Source organism: Cibotium barometz, chromosome 45 (genome assembly GCF_041138505.1).
Source record: "Cibotium barometz isolate CiBa-2024 chromosome 45, ASM4113850v1, whole genome shotgun sequence".
Taxonomy (NCBI): domain Eukaryota; kingdom Viridiplantae; phylum Streptophyta; class Polypodiopsida; order Cyatheales; family Cibotiaceae; genus Cibotium; species Cibotium barometz.
Window position 1 is genome coordinate 44,080,854 of NC_141090.1, and position 11,713 is coordinate 44,092,566.

Sequence of the window (11,713 nt, forward strand, 5' to 3'; positions counted from 1 at the left end):
AGGTCTTGGAGACTGAACCGAGATTCTCTAAATTGCGGGAGATATAATGGTTTCTATTCCATTGGGTATTGTTGGGGACACTGTATTTAGTTTAAAGACGCTCACAAGAACCGTGGAGGGGCGCTCCAATTACTGGGGTAGGTGCCTCTCTTTTAGTAGGAAGATTAAAGCCATTTGGAAGTCTTAGCTTAGAAGTAAAGGGGGGCGATGACAATATATATCGAACGTCTCACCCCCTGTAATCGTACGCGGTCGGGAATAATGGAGCATCCTCTTCAGAGTACCATACAAGTCGACGAGAGGTGATCCGTATTTTTGTAAGGGCAATTTCTTTTCTTTTGAGGAGGTTTTCAATTTTGGCGATTCTCTCTCTCTCTCTCTCTCTCTGTCTCTCTCTCTCTCAGCTCTGGCCACACATTCTCTCTCTTGCGTTCACGAAAGGAGATGTTCTATTCTCCTGTTTTCGTCTCGAATACAAATCCCAGAACTGCCTCGCCCCCTCCTCCACCCTGCTATCTGTTGCAGCATCTGCACGGCCAGTATCTCGCATCAATCCTTCCGACCTTCCCGCAGGCAGCTCTCTCTTCAAAAGAAAGAGACTACAGAGATCACTGTGTCAACTTGTGCTTATGTTTTGCGCGCGCGCGCGAGAGCGATGGTCTATGATCACATGCTCAAGTTGTGAAAGGCAAATTATCGAGGTTACTAAGGTGAGTTGTTGCACTAGTACTATTTATTTCACCAGGTATACTGATCTCTCTCTCTCTCTCTGCGCCGCGCAGAATTAATCAGAAACTGAAGTTAGGGACACTAAACTGCAAGATTGATGTTGATGATTCATGGCTGCAGATTGTACTGCCCGCTAAATTTCAATTTGGTAGTTTAAACAATAAATCCTTTATAGCATAAGGCGAAAGCAGAGTCAGAGTTATGTACAGTCAGATGGAGAATTGCCAGGGATTAGGGCCTGGATCAGTTACTCGTGATTTGTGCTCGATTAAGATGGATAATGGTCGACCTAATTTCAACCTACAGGGCACTAATTTGCCAGGGTCGGATGGCAGCACCGTGGTGCTGTCCACAGACCCTAAGCCGCGTCTGCGCTGGACAGCAGACCTCCACAAGCGCTTTGCAGACGCTGTTACTCAACTCGGAGGAGCCGACAGTAAGCTACAGCACATACTTTAATTTATACCTTAATCAAAAGATAAATTGGTGGAGTACCCGATGACTGGTCGGTGAGCAGTCTCTGATGCGTTATGCTTGATTTGATTCCTTTTACCTTGGGTAATTGTTAGCTATAATAGAATCTACACTGTCTTGTGCAGAAGCAACCCCAAAGTCTGTAATGAGGGTGATGAATGTTAAAGGCCTCACACTCTACCACCTTAAAAGTCACCTTCAGGTGATACAGGCGGATGATCAACAATTTCAAGCTTTCTTCCTAGCTACCTGATTAACTCTTTATCTAGAGATGCGATTATATAGATCAGTGCTGCACGCCAGGCTATTGTTTTATGATGTGCTCAAGAAATAATATGTGTAATGACTGCAGAAATACCGCCTGGGAAAGCAACCACATAAAGAAGTAAACACAGAATTTAACAAGCCAGGTACTAAGAGCATAGTCCTCCTGATTACTTTGCTTTATAATTTCATTCTTCTTCTTTTAATGTCAATTAAAACAACGACAGGGAGCATCGGAGTGTTGGAGAGCCACAAGGCCGAGTCTTCATTTCTTGCATCAGACAGTGTGGCAGAGTACTTGCTCTTGAACTATATTTATTATGTCTGTATATTGCATCTAGCTTTCCATGTTTGCCAACAATACATCATTTTTTAAAGTACTTGGAAACAATTAGTGGGGAAGCCTAGATTGACAAAAATAAAAAATGTGTCAAGGCTACATGAGAGTACTCATTTTTGTACAACCGTTAATCAGGAGCATGCAGATAGCTGAAGCTCTTCGTATGCAAATGGAAGTGCAAAACAGGCTTCATGAGCAGCTGGAGGTCAGGTTATTTTGTGATATGATAATATTAAGATCAGCATACATGTAGGTTATTAATTAACTGTGATGATACTTGTTTATAATTAGGCTAAATTTAGGTCCATTAAATATTATAATCACATGTAATGCTTGCAGGTTCAAAAACAGCTGCAACTTAAGATAGAGGCACAAGGCAAGTATTTGCAGTCAATACTCGAGAAGGCTCAAGAGACTTTATCAGGGCAGACAATGGCGAGCTGCATAGGCCTTGAGGCTGCTCGTGCTGAGCTTTCCGAGCTTGCCACAAAGGTGTCCAAGGAGTGCCTCAGTACCACACCGCCCACTAGCCTGTCCATGCCCGCCTTGCCGGACCTCTTCAAACAAGCTGCCACCGCTGCTGCTGCTGATTCAAGTGACTTACCATTATGGCAGCAGCCCACCTCCGACTGCTCACCAGAGAGCTGCCTCAGCAGCCTCGACCGTTCTGAAGCAACAAATATGCAGGGCCTTGCTTCCCAGTCAATAATCCCTTGTAAAAAGAGGTCCAGAATGTTCTTGGACGATGGCAACCCGCCCGCCAGCCGGCCTGACCTTGAGCTCCATGAAAACGGAGCTGGAGCTGCAACTAGAGCAGAGGATTGCAAATCCAAGGACAGAATATCACCACCTTCTAACTGTTGCTGCAATTCCCTCTACGATTTGTTGCAGCAAGCTGCTCCCAACCAAGAGCTCACCTGCAGGCTAGGTAGCCTAGTTTATGATAGCAAGAGTGCTAATCATGAAGAGACACCAGAGCTTGGAGTGAACGTGGGCAGCTGTCTACATACTAATGACGTAGCAGAAAGATTTGCATCTCGATTTGCCTTCGAAGCAGCCGATCAACTCATCAGTTTGTCCACCCCACCTGCATGTAACGACCGAGATCAAGGGCCTTGCAGTAACAAGAAGCAAGGTAAGTTTGCTCACGAACTGGATCTGAACCGTACTGGGGAAACTAGAGAATTTGATTTGAATGGTCTTGGATGGTCAAAGTGAGATATTTTCATCAAGTGTTCTAATTTAGCGAGTGACCATTCTAGCTTAGATGGAGGTTTTTGAGTGATTCTCGACTATAGGAGGTTTTGGTGAAAATTCTCATGTATAGAAGTTTTCTAATTTTCTTTCTATCTGAAAACGTCTCACTCTCACTCTCTCTCTCTCTCGTATAATCTGGAAAGTTTAAAAAAAATGATTGTGCCCTGATGGCAAGTGCCATTAATGGTAAGCTCAGGATTGTAGATGCAGGTTGCCTGCTGCAGTATGAAGTTCAATGTTCATAAAGTGCAGCTTTTACTTGGAGATGTCGTACCTTGGAAGGCCAAGAGAATCAAAGACACCTACCGGGATCAGCACCTAGGAGGGAGGCAACACGACATGCACAGACAATGTGGGTTAATTCCCTCTCTACATAATTAGGGCCAGGCCCGGGGAAGGAGAAGCTCTATTGAATTAAGGCGCTAAGGTTTTCACTTTCCACACATTGCATGACTAGATACCAGCTGAAACACCATCTTGGATTAAACCCAATAGTACTGTCGGAGACGCGTACTCAGATAAGCACCCAACAGGCGACATGACACACATGCAACAGAGGAGGGGAGGGGTGAACCGTCAAAGAGGCCCCACGTTCTCCGCAACACTATCTCACCACCCTTAGTACTCACCCCCGAACGTTCTCCGCAACACTATCTCACCACCCTCAGTGCTCACTAGCTTCCCTCGAATCTGTGAACATCCCTTGATTAGAGGTCTTAGGGCCCCGTCCCGCGTGAGACTAACAGCGCCCACAGCATGAGTGGGGCGCTATAAAAATACTGCCCAAATATTCGTCAAAATTTTCGTGGTATTTCGCCTGCAAAAACGATTCGCTTCAAGTAGCTCTGATTTTCACAAATTTATGGGGATTTTGGCGTTTTGCATGCCTACCCCGCCGGTTTACAGGTCATGCTCCATGATTCAGGTAAATTCGACCGCCCTTCATCTTCTCCCTTCGCTTTCTATTGCAGACTGCTGTGCTGTGATATCTCGTTGTGCTGTTGAGTCCAAATCTGTTTCTCAGGTACGTATCTATCCTTAGAGGTGCATATGCCATATCAACAACCTTTTTGTTGTAATAATTCTTTCTATTTGTTACGATCCTATCCTTGGTGCTAGGCTGAATTCATTATGGCTGAGTCTGCCTGTATCTTCATAGCTCTGACAAAAACTCTACACTGACCTTTGTATTAATGTATGTTGTGTGTGTGCGTGGGGGTGTGTGTGTGGGAGCATATATTGATACTAAGCTCTACACCCACTATTGGGCACTGATGACATTAGTGGGGATGTCATATACCATACATGATGGAGTTGACAATTTATTGTCTTGTAGATGACTACTATGAGGTTATAAACTGCACTCTCTAGTTATAAGGTGAATTTGGGCATGTTCTTGGATTCATCTAGGTATATCTTAGGTATGTATCTATATCCTCATACTACTTGTCTTGTTCAGAACCCTTCTCAGCATTAATGTTACACTACCCCACGTCTCTTTATCCTTCATCTCTCTTGCTTGTGTGGGTTGAGGCCATGGTATTCTTCAGGCTAGTCATGCAACATAGGGTATAACCAAAGAGAAAAAAATAGCATAGGCATAGGTGCAATAGGAGTGTTGTATGACACAAGGTAGGGGACTCATGAGGCATTCCTATCTTGTCTATCTACACACAACAAAGCCACTACTCTATCAGAGCCCTTCTCTATGTTGTTGCTCTAGCCCCACCTGTCCTCATCACCCTTGGCTTGGTTCTGCTCTCTATTGCATGAGCAACCTCAAGAACCCCATGGCCTGAGCCCATGGTATTGCTACATGTCTATTCCGTGCATGGGAAATTCATAGCAAACTCCTACACTTGATGTCATGCAAATTCAAATGGGTTAATCAATGCGCTACGGCCAAGAGCTATGGGTCTATGGTGCTAAGGGGGTATAGGCAATGCATCACGAAATATAACTTGGTATTCAAAGAACGTAAGCTCTTTAGTGGATCTCCTGGAAGATGAGTTAGTGGAAACGGCATGCTCTCATTGGAGGAAACGTTTCGGGTAGGCTGAGTAGATGCATCCATACATGAACCAAAGCATGATACATTAGCATGCATACAACAAAAACAAAACAAACTAGATCTTGAAAGCATGCAAAATAGAGTCATTGGGGCTATGAGTGGTAATGGTGCTCCAAGGAGGTTCATGACTAGAGCTTGATCTTTGATCAGTTTATCCCAAGTGATTTTATAACTTGCATATTAATCTCAGCTTTAAATGGCATGCATGCATACATTATTCTTTCATTTTTCTAAAGACTCCATGTATTTATTACATAATTTAAATGCTTATTGTTTTAAATTTCCGTGCCATGAATTAATTTATAGGAAACCATGTCTTTATTTAACACTTTTTCATTCTCCAATGTGCCGTCTCATAGATTTACTATAAGACCACCTCCCACACCCACCAACAACTTTTACCCTATGAGCTTTACATCAAACTCTCCTCTAGAAGGAGTGTCAATCCAAGGTAGTAGATACAATCATCTTGCCATGGTTGCTTCAATACCCTCTCTTCCAGCATCACCTATCTAGTTCCAAAATAGCTTTAACCTGAACTGTGAATCTGAGTACGATGATGTTATTCAAGATTTACAACTTCCTTTCGTCGATGGATCTTCTTCAAGGTACTTAGACACTCATATCCCCAACCTTAACCCAACATCCAATTTTCCTAATTTTAGGTCACAAACTCAACCTCACCCCGTTGTTGAAGGTCAACAAAAAACTCCCATAGTAGGTAACAAGAGAAGGCAACTCATGTGCCCAAAACAACATCTGGCCGCCACTTCCATTGGGATGCTCAGAACACACTCATCTTGATAGACGTTAAGTGGCTGCAAGATGAGAAGATCCACCATGCTCAAGGTAGTGGGAAATCAAAAACAATGCGACCAATAGAGTGAGATTGTGTCATGTTGTGCGGAGCATTGTCTATTTGTGGAATGGAAGACTGCGTATGACAAATTCAAGCGCCTAAGTACCATCCACAAGGAGATCATTGATCGAGAACAGCAAATTCCTTCTGGATTGAGTATCTACTGGGCAATGCCACCGAAGGAGCATATGACCGAGGGTAAATTCAGCCATTGTCACTTTGACCATGAAGTCTTTGACATGATGGAGCGCCACTTTGGGTATGATCCGGTAGTAAATCCCACAGCAACTATCATTGACACTATCTAACCTTCGGCCATGGGGCCTTTTGTTGTGACTTCCTAGGGAGTAGTTGTGGTAGATGAGCACAAGCGGCATTTTTGGGTAGCCAAAGGTGAGTATTGCCTTCATAGTAGCCTTGTGCTCATAACAGCAATCAGGGACTAGTCGACGTTGAAGCTTTGGCTTAGGGTTGGTTTTGGTTGGCTTAGTTGGCTTCTTGTGCTTGAGTTTCAGAGATGGTCATTTTGGGATCCAGGGTTCTATGTAGCCATTGTAGAATCCTTGAGATGTAAGACAATTAATTCTTGGGCACTCACCATTGATTGTCATTTAGCCCTTCTAGGCAATGTGGGGCTGGGGGGATAGTTTTATTTGATCTTCCAGAAGGAAAAGAGGTATGGGCCAAGGGTAGGGAATTTCCAACGGCTATATCAAATAATGTGGCTGAGTACAATGCATTAATTTGGGGATTAGAAGATTGCATAAAAGATGGAATTAAAGAGGTAGAGGTTAAAGGGGATTCGCAATTGGTCATCCGACAAATGAAAGGAGATTATAAGGCAAGGAGTCCTAATCTCCAAGAATTGTATAAAAGGGCAATAGGTCAAGGTACTTGCAGTGTGGGTGGTCGAGGATGTAGAGTTGAGGAAACTTTTCAATGAACAAAGCTTGATCGTCAATGTTGGATGGTGCCGACACAATCCCCGTTCGACTAGCTAGCACGAGGTGTGGTAACAGGGGAGACTTCTGGTGATGAGGATGGGGCATGAGGGGGAAGGGCAGTAGGTGGTGAGGGGGTGTGGATGATTTTCTCTTGGGGACACAAGAGGACGGTGGCGTGTTTGCCGTTAACTATCATGGTGGCCGATTCTTTGCGCCAATTGATTTGGCAGTGAGTGGCATCAATTTGCTCTTTTCCAATGATAATCCGACCGTGGAGTGCTCTTGCATCTATGACATGAAATCTGCACTCCAACTGGTTATTTTCTATAGAAATTTTAGGAATGAAATACCCAACACTCATTAAATGCATTTCATGTGAAATTTGAATGTAAGTGCTCTCTTGTGTAAGTGTGGGTTTTTCAAGAGTTTTCCATGCCTCCAATAATATGAGATTAGTGTGGACCATAGTGGTGGTGCTATATGCGAGTAGTTAATTGGGGGTGGTGCCACCATTAAGGCATGATGCCCAGAAGGAGAGGAAGGTAATGTTACAAATGGGCTTTAGGTTGTCATTGGCACGGCGGCTAATTGTGTGGAACAACTTCTCGCATGTTGTCATCGAGAAAGATTGCCCATTTGCATGCCTAATCAAAGGTGGAGGGAGCCTTGACCAACATGTGGTCGTGAAGCCTTAGATTGTGCAAGCCCAAGAGGAAACGGTCCATTAAGTGCTTGTCACTCAAATTTCCCTCTCTTTGCAACACGCAAAGAGATGTACTTAATGTGTGCAATAATGTAGTCGCATAAGGTTATCTCTAGTTTTTGTTCCAATTGGAACAGTTGGATGACGGGGATGCCTTGCCTTCAAGGCTAAGTCCAAGGAGATGGACATTAGCTGCATCATCAAAAATTTCAAATGCCTCTATGTGGAATATAGGGTCTCCAACTTCGTGGAATTTCAGCAGAAGTTTGAAAATTTTCACCCGTATAGGTTGTGTATATGATGTTTGTGGCTACAATTGTTGTGCCACTCCCCATCCTAGAGTTGTGATAAGCTCAAAATGTCAAGTTGTGGCTCAAGGGGATGTGGTATGTGGGTGGGGGGGTGGAAATAGATCCACTGTTAGATGGGGAGATCCGTGGGTGTGCTCGGGGCATCTATTCATGTCAGGGTGCATGTATGGAGGGGCCCCACTAGACAAGGGCTCTTCATACAAACACAATTACATCAATGCACATGAGATCTTGGAAAGTTCTGGAGAAGACCATCATTCTTTAGACTATAAGATTGACATGCATGATGCATTTGAACTCTTGCAATTCATAAAGCCTCTTTTAAAATGCTTGATTAATAATAAGACAGCAACAGTGAGGACATATTGAACTCTTGCAATTATTTCTATGCATTCTCAACTTGGAAATACTTGTCTATGCCCAATACCTTATAGCAAAGGAAGAGCCCAATACCTTGCCTTGCTCTACAAGAATTATTGGAACTTGTTTGCTTTTAGTTTATAAGCTTGCTTTGTTCATAGCCTTGACATGTGCTTTCTATGTAGCAGCAATGTTGGCATGGCAAGCACATTTCATAGCTTAAACATGTGCTATCTAAATGAGCAATGTTGATATGCCCCCAAAGCCACAATCAAAAGCATGTCCTTAGTGTTGACCACCTATTCCTAGCTGAAAGCCTCATCGACCAAAAACCAGGAAGCCTCATCAACCATGGGCCTTTGTCACTCGGTAACGATACCTCTTAGATGCCCAAGGCTTCCATGATGGCAACTCCATCATTTGGCTCCCACGGCATAACCCTTGGTAGTTTTCCCAAACCACACAAACCAAGCTGATACCTGTCCAATCTCGACAAAGATGGTTTGGTGACCAACGGGCAAGCAAGTCCCCTCTTCATCAACTAAATCTTACGGACACACCCAACCCATGGGCACTCAAAGGCTCAATTCTCCTAGCCCTTTCAAACATAGGAGCCTCATACCCCGATGCTCCACCCGCCCCTCAAATTTGTCACCAAACCAAGGGGAAACGCTACAAATGTCAGAGCTTATCCAACCACTCAAAGATACACTCAAGGGTAAGCTCACAAATCTCGCCAAATGGGCCACTCTATACAAAACTCTCTTTAGGGGTGTTGAGACCAATAAGTACATGTAAGTCCTCACCCACATGAGCACAAGGTCTCTAGGTGATTAAGAATATCTAGATAATTAGGACAACGAACACACCTTTTACCCTCGCCCATGCACAACACGTGCAATTCTCACAAGGCTCTGTCCTATGCACACACACCTCACAAAGCTTCATCATCGATAGCCATCCATGTATATCTTTGGATGGGGGGACCATGGTGGGCACAAGCCTGGTTAATGGTTCAACCCATGGTGAGCACAAGCTTGGTTAATGGTTCAACCCATGGTGGGCACAAGCCTGCTTAATGGTTCAACCCATCGCCTCGATCTTCTTAATCACCCCCGCTTCACCCCCCCAATAATTATGCTTCATGCCTAATCCTTCCCACCCATCCCCTCTTCGGCTCAACACCTATGGATCCTCGCCATCAACTACCACTCCTATCAACATAGGATCCCAGTTCTCTAAGCTACCATGACAGAAGAAAACAAAGCACCAAAAGAAAAGTGAGAACACTGCAACCCGATAACTCAACACCCATGGGAGCCAAGATACCCATCATGGTGTCTTGACAAAGATGCTAGAGTTTCATGTCCATTGCCATCGACTATAGCATCTCAGAGTGCAAGCAGTTACCATACACATTGCCTCCTTGTCCCCCCGAAATTCCCCCCTCGCCACTTGCTTACTAACACCATTCTTTAACTAACACATCCTTAATGCCACTCCCACCACTTGGATACTGGTCATTAAGTATTCCGTGCTAGTCTACTCGTTCAAGTACTCTAACTCCTCCAAAGAGGATGTCCCACCCACAAGGTGACCAAAAAGAAAAAAACACCAAAAACAAAATATAGATTACTACTGGGCACATACAAGTAAGCAAACTCATACGAGCCCATAAGACTAGTTGGATACTTAATCGCCCGTACTCCATCAACGTCTTTCCATCTTACTAACTCCCCCAGCCCCTCTCATTTCTGGAGAGATAGGAGAACCAACCAAGTGCGACACTTCCCACCGGCATGCATCAATAACCTCTTACCAATCACGAACACGATCAAGTTTAAGAAAGGGAGTACGTTAACCATATGTTAACCTAAGTCTACGATGGTAGAAGAGGAGATGTATTGGGATGAAGAAGAGGTCATGCATGACACACAAGATTGGGATCATATGTCCTTCTCATAGAGAGGCAATGGGATGCACATGATAGATGGATGGAACTACCTAATTTCATCAACAAGTGGGAGTACAAGGATTTCTCTCAATTCTTGTAATCTTACTCCAAAATGAAGAAATTCAAACCTTCACCACATCGTTGGGAACTCAATCCATACTTCGAAGGATGTCAAAGACAAGGTCACTCATAGCAATGATGATTAGATCCATGAAAGTGGAGTTGAATCTTAACTCAACACCCTTGAGAGTGATATTATAGACTCAATTAATGAGGATAATGATGAAGAGGATTTTGATGCTATGCAAGAAAGAAGAAATGTTTATATTAAGCAACCTTCTTTAATCATGCATATATGGTATACAAGAATGAGGCTTCTCTCAAGCAAGGCTAACCGAAGATTCAAGGGCAATAGGTGGAAATGCCTATCAAAGGTCTTTATCAATTGAGAGTCAAGACAAAGGCTTTGAAGACATAAGGAGTATAGAACATTATTGTCATGATTTGTCCGTCCATCCTTCTGTGGTTAATTGGGGATGCCTAATTACCACTATGTTTGAAGAATGGCACGTGGGTGATTCCAAATATTCCATGTGTAGGACATATGAAATTAGGGATAGCTGGAAGAACTAAGTGTTGGATTTATTACTTATGTGCTATCGTGGACTTGTAGTATGTGTTTGCTAACTCGTAGTGTGTTTGAATGGACAACCTTGTAGGTTGGTGAGATTGACGGGCCTTGTGCTTGTAAGCCGGATTGGCTGCTGGGACATCATGGTGGCGGGGTGATATGGTGCCATCTATTACCGGGATGGTTCTCATTTTAATATTTTTACCATAGTGTCTACTACGAGATGTTGTGTTGTTATTGGCCGCCCACTTTTGTTATATTGGGCGTGGACTTATTTATTTACACGTGAATTCGCCCTTAGGGTTCTTTTTGTAATTATCCTTTAGTGGTTAGATCGGAGAACTTTACCTAAGCATGTGAAAGGATATGGGGTGTGGACTTATTTATTTACACGTGAATTTGCCCTTAGGGTTCTTTTTGTAATTATCCTTTAGTGGTTAGATCAGAGCACTTTACCTAAAGGATATTATACTTGGCCTATAGCTCTAATACCACTGAAACCACTAGGATCATGGGGAGACACACCATCCAACCAAATACCAATTGGGTCATCACTTCAATCAAATTACCATAGCCAAAAAATTAATAAATAATCACATAAAAGCATAACATAGCATAAAAACACAAGAGAGAATCATTGGGTGCAATCTATCCCCCCTCAAGAAGTGTCAGCTTCCTCCCACTTCTTGAGTATTTATGCTTCATTAATAAAATTAGCCCATAAGCCAAAAATAGATGCACTCTTATGCGTGGCTTACCCTTTACAAAAATGGGGGTTACTTTTAACACAAGCTTAGGTAAAGTGTTCCTATCTAA

The 11,713-nt window shown here is 43.4% G+C and overlaps 1 protein-coding gene across 4 annotated transcripts; it reads left to right on the top strand.

Moving 5' to 3' along the window:
- Window positions 1–225: 225 nt before the first annotated feature.
- LOC147612804 (myb-related protein 2-like) lies at window positions 226–3,156 on the top strand. Of its 4 annotated transcripts, none has more exons than XM_086783440.1 (7): window positions 226–710; window positions 850–1,165; window positions 1,329–1,405; window positions 1,556–1,613; window positions 1,695–1,761; window positions 1,943–2,012; window positions 2,147–3,156. In XM_086783440.1, exons 2-7 carry the CDS (start codon window positions 931–933, stop codon window positions 3,023–3,025), a joined length of 1,386 nt encoding a protein of 461 aa, XP_086639566.1. In that variant the 5' UTR covers window positions 226–710; window positions 850–930; the 3' UTR covers window positions 3,026–3,156. The 4 variants fall into 4 exon arrangements, with proteins under 4 accessions (XP_086639566.1, XP_086639568.1, XP_086639567.1 ...); XM_086783442.1 differs by having other exon boundaries at window positions 1,036–1,165; XM_086783441.1 differs by lacking the exon at window positions 226–710 and having other exon boundaries at window positions 743–1,165.
- The last annotated feature ends 8,557 nt before the right edge of the window (window positions 3,157–11,713 follow it).

Bases quoted from the DNA above. Each gene is read 5' to 3' on its own strand.
- LOC147612804 (XM_086783440.1), top strand. From the start codon at position 931: ATGTACAGTCAGATGGAGAATTGCCAGGGATTAGGGCCTGGATCAGTT. The intron at 1,166-1,328 runs GTAAGCTACAGC...TGTCTTGTGCAG, and splicing joins TCAACTCGGAGGAGCCGACA to AAGCAACCCCAAAGTCTGTA. The intron at 1,614-1,694 runs GTACTAAGAGCA...AAACAACGACAG, and splicing joins CACAGAATTTAACAAGCCAG to GGAGCATCGGAGTGTTGGAG.